We start from the raw sequence: 24,666 nt of genomic DNA on the forward strand, positions 1-24,666 counted from the left end.
CACGGTCCGGGCCGTGATTGCACTGATCACTGACGCCGGGGCGAGCGGCTGAGTTTGGCGCTGGCTATCAAATCACACCTGTGCGCTTTAAATCTTCATTCCCCCTGTACGATTGATTACAACTAACACTTCGCCAAGGATTAGAGCTGTTCACAACGGCCTATGAAGAATTAAATGCATAATCTGTAGGATGACGAGCTACGGAAAGTTTTTGTCGTAGCTTCGGCGCTGTTTTGTTTTCTTGTTGCAGCAAGCATGCGAAATTCCCACTTCTCGCGTTTTATTTCGGACCTTTTCTCGCGATACTACACGAGATGAGAGTGAAATCAAAGATGGCGCTGCTCGCAAGGTAAGTGTGTACGTAACGACTGAAAAAATGTGAATTTCAAGACAACATTACCCTTTCATTCAACCAGTTTTGACAGACAACACGGCTCTTTGTATTTTACCTCCACGACGACATGAAAGGTGGCGTTTTACTGAAAAAGAATTGAGAAATCAGTTATGTATGGAAGTTGCTCGATTACGTGACCCTCATCAACTGGGGTTAGGGTGACCGGACGAGAGGCCCTCCTATTCCCTACAATGGGGCTGACACAAGTTTTCTGAGAGTGAATGCTCGAAATCGAAGGCATAAAGGGGGACCCAGGTAGTGATAAATTGTACAAATTCACCTTAAGTATGCAACAGTTGTGCACATTTATGTCTATGAACAATGTAATGACGTGAAAATCTTGAAGTTTATGAACACATTTTGACAACAAATGTCAGACGGGACGCCATCTTGGAAGTCGTCTACTCGCACGCGAATGGTCACTATTAGAGATCGCGTGAACGGAAACACTTGCATTTCACAGTGAATATTGTGAAGACTAGGAAGTCAAGATGAGTGCAAAAATTTCCTAAAAAGGTCTTTTTTCTTCCGAGAAACTGCTGACGAAATTTTTACTTTGAAACGGCTATGACTTTTGGCATCATTTTCCAGGAGGGAAGGAATGGCCATGCGGGCAAATTGTACCTTAGATATTTTTCTACTTGTTTTGTGCCCTAAAATAGCTCAGCTATGCAGCGCAAATTAGCGCCCAGGGTTTATCCAAAGCAGGAAGTAAAGTTCGCAATAGTGCCGTACTTGAACAACGTGCTTTTTCACCGGTGCGCACCTGTCTCTGACCAGAAACAATGGCTTGTATCCATGATACTGTAAACACAAAGGTCAGCGTGAGGACAATCTTCCATTTTCTTTCACTGGGACTCATCAACCCATACAATATTCTCACAGAAATAATTTGGAAACTATCAATGTACCTTTCACCAGACTCATTATTGTACAGTTAGTCATCTTTGAGCCATTTTAACAATATTTGATCCGATTTTTGGTCATGTTGTCTCATTATTCCTCATTACAATATTCTCAGGGAAAGAATTTGGAAACTTTGATTTTCCAGAGGCTGCCAAATTGTGATCATGCTAATTAGCCAAATTATTTTTTCAGATTTGGACTTTGTACCAACACTTTCAACAGGTGCCATCAAGATTTTGGCAAAAAATTTCAGTTTTAAAAATCGTCCGGTCACCTACTGGGGTTATGCGGAGGACTTTTCATAACAATCCACGAATTTCTTTAACATGCCCATGGAGCACTTGTCTATGAGTCTACCCCAAGCTTTTGTACTTCATAGTCTGATACTTAAAATGAGAGAGTATTAATTCGGTTTGTGTGGCCGATCGCTCTGATAGTGTGATAAATAACGCCCGACAGCTTGCACTTTTGATGACCTCTGCAACGGTTCAGTGCGCGGCCGGCGTAGGCTTGGCAATGGCAAGGTCGCGAAATCATGGCACCGACATTGTGAATCATTTGAACAAAATCGGGTGTACGACATGACCGTTGTCCCCCTAATGTTAGTATAACTCAATGCAATTGAGTAGATTAAAATGACATCTGATGTCACAAGAGCCGCAGCGAGACTGAAAGATTCAGCTCTGTATGGCTTCCCGTGGTTACTTATACCATAGATGTACGTGTACAGTGCCAAAGACAAATAAAAATATCTTTGTATGTGTTAGTGCTCTGTGCTCAGTTGCTTGAGGCTTTGCCAACTTCTGTTGGTAGAACAGCAAAACCAGATGTTGTTGTTTGACCCATATTAACCCTAGCTATGTACAGCAAGGGTCTCTGGAGCCCTGCGTACAGGTCTGTGTGTTCCCGGCGTTATACGGCCTCCACCACAGCCCTGCAACAGTCTATGGAGATAACTAGGGACTCTGCAGTCTTTTTGGCCGAAATTCTGCTCTATCGGGGCAAAATCCTGTCCCTGCCTACCTTTACCTCCTAACCGACCACTGAAAAGATGCGATTAACTTCTCCTAACGTCCAAAACTGCTCGTTTTCTGAAACATGTCATACTCTGTACCCACGGAGATCGCCATTTTGAATCTCGCTGCAGAGTCTCCAGCTATCTCCATAGACCGTTGCAGGGCTGTGGTGGAGGCCGTATAACGCCGGGAACACACAGACCTGTACGCAGGGCTAGGGTCTCTGTTACGACTGAAAGCTTTAGTCCTATTGTTGCGACCAATTCTATGATGCCATTTGAGTTGATGGAGACCCATGAACAACTACCGGTAATTCTTTTTAGACTAAGCTGCAGCAAACATTTGAATTAAGTATGATACAAAACGAACCACCAGTCTAGAACACCCGTAAATGGTGTATTATTTTTGGTGCTCGAAGAGTGAAACTGATTACATAAATATATTGCCAAGAAATTAAATGAGTGATTTTGCTCATTAATCTTGTAATCTGCTGTTGTTTAATAGAAAGTATTTGTTTTTTCTCTTTTCCTGGGTGATATTCATCTTTTGTACTTTGCTTCAAAAGTGCATTATTTTGACATGTAGACAGTGATAGTACAGTATCCAGTCGTCAATAAAATTGAGCAAGATCAGTGGTGGAATGGTGGTTAATTTGCATGATAATATGTAATTGTTATGCCGATGAGTTTCTATTGTTTACCAAAAATTAAAGAGTGGCTGCCACCACTCTGAGAACACGGGATGCAATGCAGTTTGTCCACCACCAGTTACAGGCGTCTGACAGTATGTGTTATTTGTCTGTAACTATAACAGTCACTAGAAACTTTGATTGACTCCTGCAAAGGCCGATACCCGGGGAAAATTTTATTGAGTTTCTCAAGTCGTGTCACAGGCCAGGCGAGTTCCCCCGCAATATTATTATGCACTCCTTAGTCCTATCATTGGGGGATAGAAATGGTACCAAGGTTCCTATGCTATTTACCTGTGTTCCTGGACCTTTGCAAAAACACCGAGATAATAGCCATCAATATGATAATTTTAAAGTGTTTGATCAAATTTTAAAAATTGATCTCAAAATTAAATATCTCTCCCCCCTTACAACCATGTTTGGCAGGAGATGAACTCTATGAGAATAGATTTCCCAATTTTTTTGTGAATTTATCGTAAGTGTTTATGTTATCTTACAGAACCGCTCGGTGCCAGCACTTGTTATTCAAACAATCCAGTCCAGTTTTCCTGTGCAGGTAATCTGGAGTTTTTCACCCTTTCTCTCACTGAATGTTTTGCGTACAAATCACTCTGAACTTTAAGAACATACTGATGAGTCTGTCTATTTTTATCCCCTTTATAAAATAAACCCCAGTCAATTTTTCTCATATTTTTGCTAAAATTTTGATGAAAAAACTGTAGCCAATGGAATATGATGTCCATTTTGTCCAAAATTATCAAAATATTACTGAAAAATTCATGAAAATTGGTAAACTTTTGCACTAAAATTTTGGCGGGAGAAAATTAAACAATGAAAGTATTCAATAGTATTGTGTATAGTATTAATTGTAGAGGGTGTGAGAATCTTTGTCTGTCTACAATGTAGATGTTAAGTCTTGAAGGTTCTATGGGTAATGTGTGATATCAAATTGAATCACATTGACTATCACTAAGGTAGTATGAGCCTCAAAAACTAAAATAGCTAAACTTTTCCTCAAATTTTCCGCATTAGAACTTTCAACCATTTTCTTACCAAATCAAGCAGGGTTCATCGTGCAGAGTTTGATACAAGAGAAACAAATTACTCACATTAACCGTTATTTGGATTTTGAAATGGCCACCATTCCTGTGTTAACTCTATGGGGAAAAATAATTTTTTCAATTTTTGAAAAATGACTGCAAAAATCTTTCTTACTCAAAGAATCCCAGCAATCAGAAAAGAATTGTAAAAAATTGAGAGTCTAGATATCTCCAAGCAATGCACATGCATTCTACCTTAACTTGATGTTTTCATGACTTTGGTTTTAGATAACAAATACACTACCTTCTGTTTCACCCTAAAGCAAGTTGTAATACAAGCTTACAAAATGCCTTTTATATATCACTATTTACATAACACTGGTCCAGAATAAATGGCTCTAGGTGAGTATCAACGTGTGTATACAGGGAATTAGGGAAGTGGGGAGGAGGTGATATGAAAGGCTTAAACATATTGATGACATTCTATTCTTTTCCACATGTACCTAAAGAGTTGCATCAGGACAAGTAACCACACCAAGTAAAGTACCACTGTACCATCTAGAAAACCACAAACAGAAAGAAGAGTTCTGGGATTTCCAGAATGATGTCTACTGGAAGAAACAGAAGACACTCAAGCGCCCTCGCTCACCATTCTGGATCTATCAGGTAAGCGATATATCATGGCTTCCCTATCCACAAGACTTTGTTTTGATAGTCACTTCTTGCAGTAGACATATGGATTACTGTAGTCATCAACTTATGAAGTAAAGATTTGTTGAAATGCTATTGAATGCCCTTGACTTTTTCTAAACATTTCACATTCAATTTTCATGGGACTCCCATTTGTGGCTTGAGTTTTTATAAGTGAACGTCCAAACTCCCACTGTGTATGGACATTGACCCTTTTCATAAGTCTAGCGCCCTCCTGTGGCCACGGTGAATTTGAAGTCAAAGTGAGGCCACTGGGGAAAACCCTCCAGCCCCTGCCCAGGGTTTTCCCCAGTGGCCTCGCTGTGACTTCAAATTCACAGTGGCCACAGGAGGGCGCTAGACTTATGAAAAGGGTCTGTTGGTTAGAGGAGATTGCAACTTCCGTGTAACTTGCAGTCGTTAGTTTGAAATTTGAATTCCTTTGCATGTTTACAGTCAGTGAAGTTCAACGTCATCATGGGGAGCTAAAATAATGTAAAATCAATTTGTTCTGTGAAATGAATGGTGAATTCCATTTCGCCAGTGAGATGTTTTGTCATGGTGTCAAGCGTGATGGTGCGTCTTACAGTCGAATTTCATTGAAATGAAAATCAGCCGCTGAAGTGTATTCTCCTCGTCAGCCTAGATATTGATTGTCTGGTATCTAAGCATCATCTACTGGCTGTGGAAATTGTTCTAGTGCTAGACTTTGGTGCCAAAATTTCTACTGTGGTGTATATTATGTAATTGCTGTTCTGATTTATTTGACAGCCCCAGTTGACAGCTATCTTGTCCATCAACCACAGAGCTACAGGTGCCATCATGGCGCTCAGTAAGTACAGTGTACTCTCTCTCATTTTCTATCTCTGCATTTGTTGAAAAGGCCTCTTATAACTACATGGTCACAGATGCAGGGGACCAGGTTCCTTCAACCCTTTGAAGTTTCACCATCGTGGTTTTGCCTTAACCCATTGTTTTCAATGGTGACAGTGGACCTCTTTACATTGAAGTGGGGTGACCAGGTTAAATTACTTCAACTATGTTACTGTAAATGTAGTGTTTATGTAAAAGTAAATATTGAATGTAAATCTCAGTAATATTACTTATCATGGGTTTAGCATCAATAGATCTTACTGTGTCACACTACACAGTGAGTGAGGCTACCCACAATTCTCTATGATCTGTACACACGGAGATCACTCACTGAACTGAAGCAAATTTCTTCTGTACACAGAACCACTCGGTCCATATTTCTGGCAACATAGTTATGATAATCATAATTTTCTGATTTCTCACTGTGAATAATGAGAAGATCAACCCCTTTTCTATGGAGGAGGAGATAGCATTTTGTAATTTTGTTGACATAGATTTTTGACAGCCATACACAATATTTTCAAGGAAACTAAGGGAATAAGTTGCATCTGCGTCGGCAAAAGAAAGGGTATTGAATTTTTTGAGTGTTCATCACAAAGGAAATTCGCATGTCTGACAGGTGGACTGATGGGACATTTTAGTTGCTGATAACTTTACCTTAAAAGGTGTACAATTTTTAGCACCTTCAAACATCGAATTCTTTTTCAATTTACTCCTGAATTTTAAACATAATCAATAATTTTGGAACATAGTTTCAACAAAAAAACCTGAAATTGAATTTTAACTTTCAAATTGTTAAGAAAGTGATAAAATTGAAGAAGCCTTTAGCAAACGATGTCTGAGTGCACAAATCAAGGGGAATTGTGGGTAGCCTCACTTACTGTGCACTTCTCATAAATACAATGCAGATATTTTTAGAAAACAAGGTAATATAATATAATTGCGTTAGGTCACAATTACAATTAGTAACAATGGTTTTGAGCCCAAACCCATTGTCATCAGTGGTGAGTGTGAATCTGTTTACAGGTAATAAGGAGTAATCAGATTGGGCAAACAAAGCCCATGAAATGGACCACCACAGTAATCACCAAGTACTCCGAACCCCAATGTCGTTTTGTTGAAGTTGAATAAATGTCAGAAAAAGGTTTTGCTGTGAGAAAGTTTGGTAAACAAATGAAGGCAGTCAGGCTGAAGAAGTTTTCATCAGAACATGGTGTAGTGATAGCATTAGTAAAATGATGAAATTCTAACCAGTGAAATCTTGATTGTCTTTACAGGTGTTGCCACGTTTGCCGTTGGTATAAATGTAGCACCGCACGACTTCATGCATTACCTTGACCTGATCAAGGGACTGGAACTACCTGCCGTTATACCATACCTGGGTAAAGCAGTTGTCGCATGGCCATTGATGTATCACATGGGAAATGGTGTGAGACATTTGGTAAGTTTTTTTCTTTTTTAGCTCTTATGGCCATCAAAACATTGAAAGATAGAATACGCTTTAGGTGGAGTTTTTCGGATACACGTTTACAGTAGTTGTTCGTCCTACCAATTTAGGCTGCTCCTTTTCAAGCTTATGGAGTAAATAAAGATTTGAATGGCTTAGTTTTGTGAAAATCAGTGGTTTTATTTTCCCCATAGAGATAACACAGGGCCTGTGGCTATTTTAAATTTCAAATGTTTGAAATTATTGGAAATTTGTCTCTTTAGTTCCAGAATTTGCACTGTGAGCCCCGATTTTATGCTTGATTTTGAGAGAGAATGGTTGAAAGTTTCATTGAGGAAAGTTTGAGTGAACAGTTTCAATCTTTCATTTTTGAGGCACATACTACCTTAATAAAGGCTTTCACAACTGCCGCAGGTATTTAGCAAAACCAGGGTGCATAACGGTTTACCAATTTATGATATCATATCAAGCATGACATCACATACATCAGAATGTAGTGAAAGAGTTTTAAGAGACATTTCTGCTTTTAACAAATGTTTGTCACAGCTTTTTATGGTAATCATCCTAATCTGCAGTCACTCTGTTCGCTTTCACTGTCACAGTTTGTAAATGATATATTTTAAAGCTCCATAAGCTGTATCTTTTGGCTATTTTTTCAGAACTTTTGTTTTGTGATTTCCCTACACTTTCTGCATTGAATCCCTAAACTGTAATTTAACAATAAACAATGATCACTACACACATATAAGCTGTGTTGACAAAAAGAATACTCGGCATGGCAAACGGATTAGGGTCAGACATGGTAGTTGAAATACAGAAGCAGAATACTGAAAAACACAGCTTATGTCCCTTTAACGTGTTCCGTTCTCTGAATTGGCATTTCAGTTCTGGGACATGGGATACGGCTTCCAGATGAAGAACCTATACAGGTCTGGATACGCAGTCTGTCTCTGGTCCATTGTCGCTGCGTGTGCTCTAGCTGCTATCCCTGTCAGCTAAACTCAACACTTCCTTGAAATTTGAAATGTTCACTTGAAACAGTCAGCATGCAAATACTGACAGGTGCAACGGCTTGCGCAGTCTGTCACTCAAAATGTTTGCAAGTACACTATTGGGTGGTCATCAACCAAATGAATTCTTTTTAACATTTCCTGATACCATTTAGCATTCAAGAAGTTTGATCCTTGCTAAGAGAGATGTGTATGAAACTGTTGCATAAAAAAAAGAAAAATTGGAAGAAAAAGTTCAAAATACTTTTACTTCGTATGTTTTTATCAGTCAACTAAACAAAATTACTGATTTGGCAAAATTTTCCACATTTTGACTCGTGGGTGATCAGAATCAATTCTATGCCATTTTGAAACAAATATTTTCAGAATTGCAAATTTTGTATCATTCAACATTCAATACCATTGTATCTGTCAGTGTCTGCATGTTGATATCTACCCCCTCAAAAAAGAAATTATAAGAAAGAAAAAAGCGCTTTGTACGTTTGTAAAAATGCTATAAAGATGTATATGCTTTACGTGTTGTTTTATAAAAATGTCAAGGCAGATGGGAAAGAATTTTATGGGCAGTGTCAAAACATCAAAGGTAATGGCACAGTGGCAACAATACTATTGCAGTTTTTGAACTGCCTGTACACCTCTTACTGTGTTGTATTTAGGGTACATTAAAGGTTTATACAACAGTTAGTGACAAAAAAGTCAAAACTGCTGGGTGCAAGAGGGCACCAAGATGTGCATTGTGTCGTTTGTATCACTCATTACACAAACAGAAAGTTTGATCAGCGCCCTCTACGGTAATATTTACCAATACTTCACCAGTAAGTAAAGCCACAGGTGGTATGTTAGTTATTGATAGCCATATCGTGCAGCTGAATGAGTGTATTGTTACCTCCTTCAAATATTTCTGATGCCTCAGATTGTCCATCTCTACATTATGAATGTAGAAAAATAGAAAAATTAGAAAAATAGCTTTATTGAATTGTAGTATTGCTTTCAGCAGCCCCTTTCAACCATTCAACACAGTTATATCTCGGATCCAATCATTTTATGCCATTTGGTGACTTGATACCATCACATTGCAACAATCTCCAAACTCAGTTTTGTGTGCATATATTCTTCATGAACTAGTTATGTAATTTATTATGGGCTGTTCTCAATACCAAGTTTGTATTATAAACACACCAAACCATGGCTTGCTCACAGAGTGTCCAAAGAGCTAAGTTCTGTAAGCAAACCTACTCAAAATAGATGTGAATAAAGATACAAATTTTTGTTTTCAAATCATTGTGTTTCTTCTCTTCTTCATAACTACAGTAAAAGGTTTCATCATGGCATTGGGCCCTTCAAAGAAATTTATCTAAGGGAATCTGATTAAAGGTATACAGTCACCTGTAATCTAAATATGCCCATATATGGTCAGAGGGGCGTTCCTTGGTATCTAAAATGCTCATGTGAGGGCGCTGTTTTTAAAAGCGGCCATCTGCTTAAAATCTGTGACTTGGTTAGATTTTTTCTTTCCATGGTAAGTGTGGCAATATTTGAACAGGTGACAGTATACCTATAAACGAGAATAGGTTGTGAAGTAGTGTACAGAAAGTTAGCAAGAGATGTAGACATTGGTTGGTTGGGGTGATCAGCAGCAGAAAGACATGGAACTGTCATCAAATCTCAGAGTAGCATGAAAGATTGTGGAATCTTGTGAAGAGCCCCATACCCCATATGATCTCTCAAGAACATAAATCTGGACCACACAGCAGTGCGTCCATAGGATAGCTATGTACTATAGAAATAACGGACGACACACCGAGTCTGTTATTTCAATTATATTATCAACGAACCCCGAAAAACTGTCAAAATTTACGAAAATTTCCCATGCGAACCTGTCAGTGAGTAGTGCGCGCTGCAAAAATTTTGCAAATCTGGAGATATTTTGAAAAAGCGTCTAAACTTGGCCCACAAATGCTCCATTTTATTTTGTGGTTGATTATGATCTTTGTACGAATCACAATTTTCATTTTAGCCGTATGTTTACTATATTATTCATATTCACGGGCATGAAAACAAACCATTACTGTGTATTTGTGGGCAGTCACATGGTACAGCTCGACCAATTAAAATGCAATGAACAGGGCATGGTAATATAATTCACTGTATCTGTCCATCCATTTACTGTAGTCATCCCAGAAAACTCAACCACACTCCTGCAAAGTGGACTGGGTAATCATTCAGTACATTGTACAGCAGAGAACACTGGCTTTGCACACGGACCCAACACCTGTTAGCAGAAGATGTTGACATCAGCTGTGTGACATCCATTCACTGTATAATCTATTCAGTGAATGAACACAGCAGACTCTGGTTAAAATGTTACAAAAGTTTATTCACCTGTACAATACTTTTATTTTACAAATTTACAAATACTTTCCCCCTCATAACTTACTGAATGCAACCCCATCATTACACAAACATTTCATTCACAGACAATGAACACTTGATAGGAAATTGAATTTAAAACAGATTGAAAAACTGAATTTACACAAATTAAGGAAAAGAGAGATTTACAAAAGAGAAATTTTTTTGTCCACAGGAGGTAACTAGCATTGATCAATGAATTTTTTTGAAAGGGTATCTGACAGCTGCTAAGATAAACACAACAAATTTAGCTGACTTTTAAATCTCAAGTAGTTTGTGGTCCCAACAGAATACAAACGAGCCCTTGATTTTGAAATCATTTTGGTGAATAAATTACATTTGCATATGCAAGAGTAAAGTGATTCATATGTTACAACCCTCATACTAAGAGCAAATGGAAAATAAGCCAGAAAGTCTTATACAATTTCATTTTGATCTGCTCTGGATGAAAATTTGACAAACATATTACCGCACAGACTTCAGACTTCCATTTTTGGTGTTCCAAATTTTCACCAAGCATGGAATCTTTAAGTCACAAGATAAAAATACGTCATTCATTTTTTTGACAGAAAGTTGACTTTCATCCCCTTAAATTGAGCCATCACCATGCACAAGGCATGCATCGTAATACAAAATTCAAAACGAGCCAGGCTATAAAATCGGATGCTGTACCCTACAATTTAGAAGAAAAATGAATTGCGTGCAGCATGCTACATTAAATAATTGCCACATAACATAACCCAAATGGATTCTGAGTATCAAAATACATGCCAGGTTGCAATGTGCATGAGATATGACTCAAAATCTTAACAAATTGTAAAGATAACAAAGATCAGTATACACACAGCAGGAATGAATTCTGCTACTCATACCAGGATTCATACCGGTAGATCAATCTATACAATAGACACTCTTTTCTCTGGAGGGTGTATCTATACCAAGTATTGTGGAAAGTCTCTTTTCATTGTCCGCTCGCACGGGTCCAGTAGATCGAATACAGTCTCCCACTATCTGATTTCGGGGAGCATCAAGCTGCCCGGACAAGAAACTTTGGCAAGTAAAGATGGTCTCTTTAGTGCCCATTATATCTCACAATTCACATGAGAGCTCAAAGATACACTGATCTGTGATGTCATCATAACTGGAATCTACATTGAACAAAGTCAGCATGGTATAAGGTACACGGTACGTGTATCCAATCTGGGCTATGGGACAGATTCATGTTGTTCAGGGAACCATTCAAGCCAGTGAATACTTCCTCATATTATAAGCTTTCTCAATAGTCTTGACAATATTGCAACTCCCTGGCTTGTACACAGTATGGCTTACTGCTGCCCTCGGCTCAGTGTATCTGACTAATAATAGCTGGGCTTGGCAGATTATCCTAGTATCTCAATGCACTGGCCCTTGGGACTGTCCAGAGCCAGACCATTGAGGACACTGGCCCTAGTGATGTCCAGAGCCAGACCATTGAGGACACTGACCCTTGTGACTGTCCAGAGCCAGACCATTGAGGGCACTGGCCCTTGGGACTGTCCAGAGCCAGACCATTGAGGACACTGACCCTTGTGACTGTCCAGAGCCAGACCATTGAGGGCACTGGCCCTTGGGACTGTCCAGAGCCAGACCATTGAGACACTGGCCCTTGGGACTGTCCAGAGCCAGACCATTGAGGACACTGGCCCTAGTGATGTCCAGAGCCAGACCATTGAGGACACATCAGTGTAGGGCAAAGATTAGAAACTCATTGAGTACAGTGTGAGCTGTGTGAAAGTCTAGCTAGACACTTGCATCAATTTTGCAGATTGCATGGAAGTTCAATGTCAGAATCAAAAACACTAGAGTACCCAACAGGCAAGGTCATTTGCTTGTACCCAGGAAGAAATGCATTGATCCAATGTCTCATGATTTGTTCGGCACAGCAACAAATCCTACATGTATTTCCACAGAGACAGTGATAAGTAATCTTCTCTCTATTGGTTTAATCAGGACTGGATCCATGGTTTAATCAGGACTGGATCCATCCAGCGTTCCTAGAAAGGCCAGGAATACCTAGTACCTTCTCTTGATTGGTTTAGCCAGCATAGGATCCATCCAATGGAAGATGAAGACCAGGACAACACCAACCAACACGAACAATCCCATGAATGATACCAGTACTGTCCTTCCAATCAGTGTGTGATCGTATATCTGCAAATAAATACAAACAAAATCCGTGACAGTTGACGGTGTTGAAAAACTCCTTCAAACTCGTTTGCAACAGTCAAGGTTTATTGTTTATAATAAGAGTCCAAAATTGAGGTTTCAATCTCGATGCTTGTTTTGTGATTATCTCTGTTTGACTTCCAAAGTCTACGGCCTAAATGTACACACATGCCTGGAAGCAGAAAGTTTGAATGTTCTGCTCACATTCTCCTCAAGCAAACTTAACCCTTTAAGCCATTCTCCTTTGTAATTTGGAGTAAAAATCCTTGACCATCCTGAAAAGCTTTTTTGGATTGCAGAAATCAACAGAATCAATAAGATGGTAGAAACATCACTTGCTCCACAGGTGTGTCTACAAACTTTTCCAATGAGGGCAAAGTCAACCCAAATTGGCATATTGGCTAATTTTGTATCACTACTAGAGAAATCAGATATGTTATGAAAACATTGAAATATCCTGCATACACCTTCAACCGCCTTTACAGACAGCATTGACTTCTTTAAAGAAAACCATGAAACGATCGCTGTGATTGGTGGAAATATGCTGGTGAAGCACAATATTTAAGAAATCGGCCACAGCTGCTCTCTCAGAAGTTGCAAGGCTCAGTGTCACGACAACAAAATTTTGCAAAAACTATCAAACCATGCCAGAATCAACATTTTTAATCATTCAAGGATGGTTTTTGGGAAGATATTGTACAACATAGAAAACGCAAATGACCCTTCCCCTTGAAGAAATGAAAAAAATCTGACTTCCATCAATTAGAGACTGAAAAACTTGTCCCATGGCTTAAATGTTACAAACAATACTTTATCACATGCCTCGTATATTGAACATATTGCGCTCCATAGGATTCAATGGTAATTCGTCGATGATATTGCAGGCCACATAGTCATCGTTGGACTGAAAGTGAACCGGAACTATTTTCAACTTGACAACTTTTTGATGTAAAAATGTTGAAATTTCATGTTTTGCATAGGAAATCCGGTTTTGGGAAAATTTTGCAAAAAAAAATGACAAACTGCATAACAGTAGTTTAAATATATCATTGCGCCATTCGATGAAGAAAATGGTTCCATTTTTAACGGATTTTCATCTAAGATGGAAATAAAGCATTTGATTATCATTTGCTAATAAACCTAAATATTTTGAGTGAAAACTGTGTAAGAGAGGCATGTCATAAAAATATTATAGCCCAAACAAGGGACTATGTACCCTTGGGGCAGGAGACAATTTGCCCTCCTTACGTCGGGCAAATGGTCACTTACCCTCGGGCACACAGTCCCATGTTTGGGCTATAATATATAATGTGTAATGTAAACTAAGACTCACTGTGAAGTCAACTTCCTTGGCAGCTGAGGGATCTTCTCTGGGAAAGAAAACCAGTATGAGTGTGATGGCTAGGGCGCCAAGAAAAATACCAATCACTGCATTCCTGTGAAAGTGACAGTACAAAACATTTGTAAATACCATGTTAAATGCAAAATGAACCCAGCATTTGTAGCGGAAAATGCATAGAGTATTTGGTGGTGAACTGGATTAGTACTATCAGAAATTAAGGGTCCTTTAATAAAGTATGGACGCTATTTTTTACTTATTTATTCTTTGCTACCACATGTAAGTAGAGTAACAATACTTTCTGGAAGGTACTATTAACACCCCCTAAAATGTCTCTCAACAATATATAGGTACACCTACTCTATTGAATATACGTAGGATGTTTGGCACAAACCATTGACCATTCTTTCAGCAGTTCATCAACTACTTCAGACAGATAAAAACTAGGAGATAAGTTTCACATTTTGCCTGTGATCCCAAAATTGCTGAACTAACTATTCAGCATTCAAAAATATTGTGGCTTTTAGTGACACAACAAAGCCTTTATTATCTATTGATCTACCTGTCTAGCCATCTCACTATCAACAAATTCATATATAGTCCATAATATCCAAAGCTAAACAATGCTCAGCGGTGCTTTGAGTGATGTCATTGAGGAGGATGTAAATTCTCTCTGAAAGTAGTGAAGTAGTTTTTAAGCGTCTTTCAAATCGAGAGTGTTGACAAAGACTTATGTCAGAGGATAGAGCTCCAAAGGACAGGAGCTGTGGAAATATCATTGAATAACATTATTTTTTGACAATCAGTATTTTGTGATGGTTTGTAAAGAAGTTTGTATATGATTTTTACAACTATCAGAGTATCAGTTGCTGCTGTCCTGTCATGTAATTGCTTACAACAATGCATCTAGAATTTCAAACCTTCACAAATACACTTACAAAATCCAACTCCAAAACTAAAGGACGGGGACTTAACATCATTTAGTAATTCAGTTAGTGTTGAGATAACTACTGCATAGCAACAGGCAGTAACTTGATTTGCTCTTAAAATGTCAGTGAGCTCGAACCTGATTGAAACCATCGTATTTCACCCTTATCCTGCCACCATGTTCCATCTGCCAGGTCAGTAAATAGTGCTATTTTCACCTTCTTGGCATGGCATGTTATCGTACCTTTAGTCAATAAAATTAAAAATCACACAGTATCTATGTTTTCAGGCATCTTCAAATGTCCAAGCCTTTGTCTATGGGACATGCTATGTGTCACAGGGTTGAACCGATTTGACCTGATGGTGGCATATCATCTTGGCAGGACAAGGGTTAAATACACCAAAATTGACTCAAATTTAACAAGTACAGACCATTATTTTCTGACAGCAAGCCTGTTAGTTGTTTTTACTCCTACTTTTAACACACTTTGGTTTATCTGCGGCCTATCAGATGTACATGACATTAACGACTAAACTATGAAAATTGCTGTCATAGGAATACATCCAGTATTTTTGTCTGATATCGAAACAATACCAAATGATGGTAAACACCTTTACATTCTTATTAATCACCATTCATTGTAATCATCTACATTAATCTACATCATGACATGCAGCATTTATGCACTGGTCAAATGGAAGGTAATCAACTGGCAATCATAGATTTGTAAAGTCTTGTTGAAGCACACTTGATCACAGGAGAGAAATGGTAACCACTGGAGGAACATCGTAAGCCTTGACATCAGTCAATTTTGCAGACACTGTGATGGGGCATGCAGTTACTACACAGAGTTCAATTTTCATGATCAACAGATTTGCAGTGTATTAGAGGTACATTTTAAGTACATAAAGATTTGTAAAGTGTTTACCATGGCGTAAATGTAGCCTGTGGGTTTTATGACATATTTCTTTGGAAGAGAAAAACATTTTTCTTCTTATTAGAAATACACAGAGGAAAACCACAGGTTACAGGATTGCTGCTATATTTGAATATGTACAAAAATGTAAAATTTTAATCGGATGCATACTGAAACAGCAACCCCTGATTTGTGAGTTGGGACACATCCCACTGAAATCAAAGCCACAGAATCTTTTTTCTTAGCTCTCTCACTTGATGACCAGTACATTACTAAAATGCTACACTACTACAAATGCGATTATCAGCAAGACAGATGTTCGTGCATCCCCATGCAGTGTGACCGTTCCATGCGTAGGTAACTTACCAAAGACACTCCCGAGTCAAATAGATAAGCTCATTAATTCTTAGAAAGTAGAATGAGAAGAACAAACAAAGGCAAATGAAAGAGAAATGGAAAAAAATGACAAACATGGAAATTTCACACAATGCTACTATGCAGTTTGATGGCTATGGGAAAGAACAGTTGAGGTCAAATGAAAACAGTGTGAAAAAAAAATAATGAAGTAATCATAATAAAACAAGGTGCAATAAGATGTAAATAAAGAGATAGTTTTGTTGAAACATTACAGCACAGATGAGATTAAAACATGTGCGCTTGAAGAAGGTATAGCGCCATAAAGGTAACTTCAAGTCAGGTCAATATAACAGCTTATAGGAAATCAACATAACACATACAGGGAATCAGTCCAGTAAATGTGTACACATATGGACAAAAAGAAGAAATCAACTGGAATGGGATATCCCTGGTCAAGCTTCTGGATAGTAATTTACACAGATAGCACTAGTACGGGACCTCTCCCCGGTTACCGTATGGTATATGCTGCACTTCTATGGGAACTATAGCCAAGGAGAGGTCCCAGACTGAGATGGCAGAGATAGACTTGTGAAATGGGCTGGTGAGACCTGTGATAACAATACATGTGTCAAGTTGCACGGTATTTTATACATTTTTCAGATGTGTAATATCCTCTAATTTTCATCAGAGAGAGAGAGAGAGAGAGAGAGAGAGAGAGAGAGAGAGAGAGAGAGAGAGAGAGAGAGAGAGAGAGAGAGAGAGAGAGAGAGAATGTGGGGAAGGAGATATAGATGGGGGAGGGGGAGGGACTGGAGCTGAAATAGAGAGATAATCCTGTTTCAGTGCAGCGGTTATTTGATTCGTGAAGATGAAATGCTGATGTCAATTTGTTCTGAAGACAAGTGAGGTTATTTCCTTCTTTAAAGCAAACATTAAAATCTTACTTTAGTCCTCCTTGAGATCTGGAGAATACTAGGCACAAAAGGAAAGTTAATGCCCAAATAAAGGCCAGGATGAAAATTCCGACACCGACGCCAAGAACTGTTGCCATAGTGACCTGCCAAGCTCTGCAACTCTGCAAACGACGATGTCACAAATACCTAGTGTTCAAACACTTGCAGGTGAAACTTCTTGGAAGCTAATTTCAAGCTTCGAAACCACTACCTCCAACTAGGCATGACTGAGCTCTGTTCTGGGGTCTGACGATATATAAAATCAGTGAACGTCTGTGCTCTGTAGTCGTGCACGGATGCAGTTGTGAAACTGTTTCACAAAAACTCACGCCAGGTTGTCAGAAGTTTTCGATCCAAGTAGAGCAACTGATTACGAAAGGGGAAGCGTATTTTTCTAAGAACGAATCCGAAGTCAGATTCAAGTGGTTAAAGTAGGCGACGCCGCGATAATTCCTGAGAACTTTGCACTTCTTCCTCACTTGTTTTCAAATGTGGAGCCCTCCATGGAATGTGGCTACAGACATGCGCACTCTACGCGACCTTAGTTGTATGAAATGCGTTTGCTTATTGGTACTGCAGAGGTCATTAGCTTAGTCGATAACCAATCACGTGTTCCGTTAGAGAAGGTTCTCGAGCCAGCTGGGAAGCCCTAAAAACAATACCTTGCGGACAACAGCAAAATCTTCAAAGTTTCAAGTCAATGTCGAAGGTAATTGGTTTTATTCTACATGTTTGCTCATATTTTTGTGACGCCCTTTTTACATTTCAAGTGGGAAAAGTATCGGAGCTTGTTTTATAACGGTTTACAAAGAAAACAAATAGCACATTGAGAAGCCATGTGCGTTCGTATTGTCACATCACACCATGGATCACACAAAGTCAGATGTCATATTCTGTATTTCAGCCATCGACGTTTCAGAGTACAGCAGATTTCAGTCACTTCACCCCATCTTTCGTTCTTAGTCACAAACACCGCTCCAGCCATACTTTGTGTCCCTGTCATGACCGTTCACGAATCGGAATGAACATGATTCAGTAGGTTTCGCAATGGAGAATGTGGTCGATCGAGTGCATGGACATATACGTCTGATGGGACACTGGTGTGGGCTAGTATAGAACTGCAATACGAGTACATGAAATGGAAACTCCTCATCAAGTGATTTAGCAGCTGATGAGTTATATGAAACTGATCAAACGAACTCCCCTTTGACCTTTTGTGTTTTCGTTTGAGCTAGCTTCATACGACAACACAATGCTTTCTCTGAATATCACTACCTATAGTCTGTCGTCACGCCAGATATGTGATTAAGTTTTTATAAAGGCCTTATTTTTACATAGAAATCCATGCAATGTTCATTATTACAGGGAAATCTGGCTGTACATTTGATGGTTGTTCATATGCCGAACTGTGGCAACTTTGATTTACTGTGACTTAAAAATATTTCATTCAATCATTGTACTTGTCACAGGAGTTTCATAAAGTCACATTCTACACTACAGTAGCTAAATAACTGCTTGTATCACGGATGAAAAAATTGTTTTCAATATTGATTTTCTCTTGCAGTGTTAGATTTTGATTATTCCTCCCAGAAGATGAATGAACCTGAACATGTCGAGCACTATGAGAAACTCTTCCCGGTGGAAGACAGATACGATCCGGAGAAAAACCAGGAGTACAAGGAAGCCATTGAAACTGCCGACGATAGGAATGAACCGCCACTGACGACGCCATTCCCAATAGTCAAAGTCAAGAAGAGAAAGAGAAAGCTTGACGCTGGAAATGAACAGAGAAGCAATTTCAAAGCTATGAAGGGTGCTGGACCTAATGATAACACTATGCCTAATGCACACACTTCAAACGCTGTGCCTCAGACTTCGGACAATGCACCCAAGACAAAGACAGCGGAGGACAGGAAACTGATGGCACAGAAGATGCGTGAGAAGAGACGGATGGAAAACCTGGCCAAGAAGAAGGAGGCCGACAATGAGAAAGCGAGATTGGCTGCGGCAATAGCAAACAGAAAGAAACAGCTGTCTTCATGATAGTGGATGAACAGAGAGTGACTTGTAATAAAATAGAGTTAGTTTTTTCTTTTAGTGAACTCCGTATGCTCCTGGAATGGGCAATTGAGGAAACCACAGCAAATGTATGGTCACACTTTATTACATTCCTTCACAAATGTACAAAAAAGTGTTAATTAGTCCTTTTAATGTACGTGTTGTGTAAAACCCAATGTTTAAATCATGCAATAGGTTTTTCAGATATTGAGAGAGTGGCGGTCTAAAATTTGAAAATCTACAATGTGAGCATTCAAATAAAAGTCGAGAAGTCTCATGCTTTTTCCGTAAAAAAATGTACATGACATGAACCTCAAAAACAGCGCCCTCAATTAACAAGTTCCTGATTCAATTTAAGTAGGTGTCGCCTTATGTGGATACATACATGACCTTAGAAATTTTCTGACCTGACAAAAGACTTCTAATAAATGTATTTCAGACCATGTTAGCCTTTGATTCTGACCATGGTATCAGGGCTGAGGTATTGATCTCCAAATTTCAATGTGTTGTGAGCAACATAATATTCCCAGTCTCTGTGCTGAACAATCTCTAACATATATATTGCTTGTGAAACTTTTGTAAACCTTTCACCAAGGGTCAAAAACAATTTGTTTTAGTGTTAGAGGAGGAGATATGAATCTGCAAACAAGGGAGAAAGTGATTTTGCCTTTGAAAACATAGGGTCAATTCAAATTTGTCCACATAATGGGGTGGCTTGGACTTACATACTTGCAATGGGGATCTCAGTAATTGCAGACATGGTTCTGCGTGTGAACATTATTTCCATATAGAGTGAAACCTGTCTAAACCAAACCCTGTCTTAACTGGAAACCTGTTTATACTGAACACTTTTTCTAGTCCCTTCGACATAGAATGTCATGCTTATTTAAGGAACCTCTATAAACCAAACACCTCTGTAAACCGAAGTTTTCTCAGTCCCTGCCCTTTAGTGTTCAGTGTACGCAAGTTTTGCTGTATTCAGGAAAGCAAATGCCGTTCGACTTCTCTGTCTCAGGGAGAAATGGTTCTCCTTTTCTTTTCAGCAGGATAGGGATAGTATAACTAGGGAAAGCCCTTTCCAATCTGACTTACATTTATTACTGTAAAAGACTCCAATTCAGAAATGATGGACAAACATCCATCAAAGTGCCCGAGAGAAGATTAGGGTCTTTACTATCCATTGCTATAATGCTGACAAACAATAGTGTTCTGATGAAAAGGTCTCAAAACAAATACATGCTTTCTGTTGTGAATTGGCAAGCAATGGAGAGCTAGTATTTTTACTTCTTATATTATTGTCACCTCACTAAGCATTGTTTTAAATTTTTCAAATCACTTTCCCCTTGGGTGTCAGGAATTACTAATTTTTTCAAGTATTGAAAGAAAAATTACAAAATATTTGTGCATTAAACCGACGGTTAATAAAATAAACTTACGGATTGCTTATATGTGTCCAAAAGCAGTAGTCTAGAGTTGGTCTCAAAGAGCCATTATTAAATGTTCGTATGTCAGTGATAGAAATAATGTTATGAGGTTAGAGCAATGAGGTCCTTTATCGCTCTGACTTTTTCAAACATGTTTTTCCATTGAGAGAACTTCTTTCTGGTTGTAGCCCTTCACGTTTTTGGTGGTATTACTTCTAGGTTTGAATCATCGTAGAGGATATTTAGGGGTTTCAAAGTATAGGGTAAAGCCCGAGTACGAGGGCTCTTCTGGTATATAAAGTCCAACCCAACGATAAAATGTCGAGGCCGCAGGCCGAGACATTTTATCGTGGGGTTGGACTTCATATACCAGAAGAGCCCGAGTACGAGGGTTTTATCCGACTTAAAAACTATCGCCCCTAACTGATATATTTTCCTTTTCAATGTGTTTATGTCAACCGTCCCCTTTGTCAATGTAACATGTTTAGGATATGAATTAAAACTTTTATTTGTGAAATAGCCTTCCAATGTAATGGAACATCCTATAAATGCCCTAGGGCACATTATATAAATGCCCTAGGGCACAGCAGATTTTGTGTTGCAGCTGGTTTCCGCTGTGTTACCAAATTTGAATATTAAAACGTACCAGATGTCTACAGAATATGACATGTTCACTTTTGATTGGACAGTACTTTACTACGGCGCTGTCATTTGTTTCTGGAATTTGGTGACCAAGGCTTTACGAGTAAATAAAACACCCTGAATTGAGCACTCTGATTGGTCAATCAACAGTAGATAGTTTTTAAGGAATAGAAATTGATGGTAAAATTTGGTAAGGTGTGTTCAGACTGTTCTGTCCTGAAATGCTAAAAAAATTGAATGCATAAAACATGTAGCTGTATCTTCAGTTATTGGCAATATTTAAATCAAAGTAGTTTTCTATTTTGAGAACATTCTGGAAACGCTGGCACCTCCATGTTGGTCTGGAGCAATTGTTTTCAACTGTAAATGTTGACCTTTTTGAAGGATCATAAGGAAGTTGTAGCAAACAAGTAAGAGAAATTTTTGACATGAGACATACACCAAATATCACCTCCATCCTCAGATTGAAGACATTTTGTATAAGTTCATATGTCAGTGATTTGATATGATTTTTCTTCTATTTTGTGTGTTGGATAATATTTTTGTCTTGTTTTACTTTACAGTAGTACTTTCCTGTGCAAAAAATTTGCAATTAAGTACTTTAAAGTCGTAGGTAGTTCAAGAAACTTCTTGTAAATTAAGTGACCTGAGAAAATCTGTTATTATAAAGATTCTACTGCCTCTGTGAATAAACGACAGATTTATATGAATGTGACATTGTCATCTTTTTTCTGTGTGTCTATATTTCGTTTTTTAACTAGAAGTACTTTTCTTTCCATATTGCTGTACAACATGAAAGCTATCCTTGTGATTTTTCAAATAACTGTGGCCAAGAATTCCCAAATCTTGTGGGCTGTAAAGCACAACATTCCATCAGATGTAGAAATGGCAATATTTCAACTTTTTCTTGGCTTGTTACTGTTTAAGTCATGAGGATGCCGATGCCATCTTTGTTGATACATCTGATTTCAGTCCGATTGTAGCATACATGGTAGAAATGCTATCAGTAAGCCCACAAAAATTTGGCTAAAGTGATGCAGCTTTTTAATTTTTTTTTTTTCATTTTCTTCAGCCCAAGCCCTGACCAACAGTTTATCAGGAAACTTTAAACAGTTCATGGTTTTTGTTTCAGAAGCACCGAAAAACTCTCTTCCATTCCAGCATTTAATCAGTGCAAAGGGATATGGAGGCTGCTTCAAAGGCCCCCACCCCCTCCCTATTGGGTATGTTTCTACCCTGAACGTGTAAAATCTGTTACAAATCACAAACTGCAATTTTCCGTAAAATTTATTAGGGGTCAAAAGTCTAGGCACAACTACACTGGTGTCAAAACTCAAGATCTTCTACTGAATGGGTCAAAATCATGCTCAAGGCAACAATGTTGTATGCCGTTCATACACAGGCCATTGAAACGTCTCTGAAACGGTTCTGGGCCAATACTGACACAGAAATTATGTGTGGACACTCCGAAATGGTTCTGAAGCGTTTCAGATTTGAGACGGTTTAGTCGGCCCGACCAGAGCCGTTGTAGGGATTAACTCTATCCGCAAATCGCTGTGTGGACAGACTGAGCCGCTTCAGAAGCGTTTCAAACGCCCTCACTCGACAGGTATTTGTAACATAAAACAAACAACAACCAATATACAATATTCACTTTCGCCATGGCTGCCGAACACAGTATTACATCTCGCGGTATACTGGTCTGACGAAGAGATAAGCTTGCTACCAAAAACCCTATCAATTCGACCAGAAAAAATTCATTACGATTTGAAAAACGTCGAATTAATAGGAAATTAAAACTGCCGAAATAATTTAGTGGTCGAATTTAATTTGGAACGACGAGGATGAAATTTAAGCGAGACATTTTTGCCATGTTGAGACTGCTTCAAAGCACGGACTGTGAAATTTTGTGAGGTCGACAAATTTCGTAACAAAAAACCCTCAAACGCACGTTGGTGTCACATCAAAATCAAAGTGGCCGCGATTACAAACGGAACAATCTGTGAGACTGCCACCGGCCGCTCGACGGACGACACGTAAGTTGACATCGTGTGCCAGCCCTTGGAAATATATTGTAACTCCTTGACAGGCAGATGAGATAGTCTTATAGCGTTTGATGCATTGAAAGTTTGTAAAAATAATAAAAAATGACATCACCGATCATAAGAAACGTGGTGTTGAAGATAATAGTTTTTAAAAGAAGACTATGACGACCATATTTCTGTAAGTATTATCTAACTTTAGAAAACCAACATCTGAAGATTTACTTCCACCAACACTTTTGGATTTGTTCCATTCTTTATTATAAGATTAGTCGAATTTCTGGAAAGTAGGTGTACATTTTCGATGTCTGTGTATCGTCTACACCGAAGTCATATCCGAAAGAGTATAATCAGTTCGCGACCGCGTAAACCTCTCTCTCCCTCTCTCTCTCCGGCATTTCAATGTTTTATATTGTCGACATTTATATATCAGTCTGAAGTTTCAGGTCACTGCTCATTGCAAGTAGTTGATGTCAATTTTTCCGTATCGGGCATGGTCTCTATCGTCACTCTAATTGTTAGTGTTTTCCTGTTATATTCCATATCAAACTCAAAACACAACGTGAACAACGCTGATAATATATTGCATATTTCGTATCGAAAACCGGTAAAGTTCGTAACTGGTGACATGTCACGCCCTGGAGAAAGTTCATCACCATCGATCGAATGTCCGTGGCGCTTTTGCTTCCAAATAGACATATTGAAATGCACAGGGAACTTCGCGGTATGGCAATTATATGAACTTTGCCTTGAAGAAAGTCTGTGACTTTAAACTGGCCGTACAACCAACAATAAACATGGCGGAGCAATGATACCGATTTCAGAGACTTCGATTTTTTTTCATTGCGACCTCGACCGCTGGTGAGAGCGAGTCGTCTATTTTTTTCCCACTGGCTATTTGGCTTTGATTTTCAATTGCCATCTTGCGCTAAGTTAAAGCTAAAAACAAGACGGGCGTTCTCTGTAAATCAATAAGCCTTTTGAATATGAAAAATCGGACATCTGAACCTCAACACGCAGCTTGAAAGTTGTTCTCCGAATCAGGACAGGGACATCGGCCCGGGACATCGGTGAGGCCGGATTTCACGTAGTAGCTATGGAAACCGACGGCTCTGTCTATGGTTCGTTGTAAGAAACCATGCGATGTACGCTCCCTTGGGCCGTGGAATTTCGCCGTATCGCCTCTACAGACTACACCGTCTATTACCTAACCATGCTATTAAACAATCACACGATAGTTCAGTAACATATATCTTCATTAATCTACCGATCATCCACCGTCGAACACTTCGAAAACAATGGTCGCGGTCACGGATTCAAGGACGTTCA

The 24,666-nt window shown here is 38.8% G+C and overlaps 3 protein-coding genes across 3 annotated transcripts; 2 read left to right on the forward strand and 1 right to left on the reverse strand.

Annotated features, from left to right (window-relative positions):
- Positions 1-218: 218 nt before the first annotated feature.
- On the forward strand, positions 219-9,342 carry LOC139127304 (succinate dehydrogenase cytochrome b560 subunit, mitochondrial-like). Its single transcript, XM_070693222.1, has 6 exons — positions 219-349; positions 3,504-3,560; positions 4,554-4,710; positions 5,506-5,566; positions 6,885-7,048; positions 7,940-9,342. Exons 1-6 carry the CDS (start codon positions 315-317, stop codon positions 8,051-8,053), a joined length of 588 nt encoding a protein of 195 aa, XP_070549323.1. The 5' UTR covers positions 219-314; the 3' UTR covers positions 8,054-9,342.
- Positions 9,343-10,420: 1,078 nt separating this feature from the next.
- Positions 10,421-17,705, reverse strand: LOC139127284 (transmembrane protein 218-like). Its single transcript, XM_070693197.1, has 3 exons — positions 17,163-17,705; positions 14,012-14,114; positions 10,421-12,663 (listed from the first exon to the last, which is right to left on the reverse strand). The coding sequence occupies exons 1-3, from the start codon at positions 17,267-17,269 to the stop codon at positions 12,526-12,528; spliced, it is 348 nt and encodes a 115-aa protein (XP_070549298.1). The 5' UTR covers positions 17,270-17,705; the 3' UTR covers positions 10,421-12,525.
- A 32-nt stretch (positions 17,706-17,737) lies between these two features.
- LOC139127282 (uncharacterized) lies at positions 17,738-22,005 on the forward strand. Its single transcript, XM_070693196.1, has 2 exons — positions 17,738-17,880; positions 18,736-22,005. The coding sequence occupies exon 2, from the start codon at positions 18,765-18,767 to the stop codon at positions 19,212-19,214; it is 450 nt and encodes a 149-aa protein (XP_070549297.1). The 5' UTR covers positions 17,738-17,880; positions 18,736-18,764; the 3' UTR covers positions 19,215-22,005.
- The last annotated feature ends 2,661 nt before the right edge of the window (positions 22,006-24,666 follow it).

The sequence above is a fragment of the Ptychodera flava genome, unplaced genomic scaffold (genome assembly GCF_041260155.1).
Source record: "Ptychodera flava strain L36383 unplaced genomic scaffold, AS_Pfla_20210202 Scaffold_30__1_contigs__length_3116999_pilon, whole genome shotgun sequence".
NCBI classification, from domain to species: Eukaryota; Metazoa; Hemichordata; class Enteropneusta; family Ptychoderidae; genus Ptychodera; species Ptychodera flava.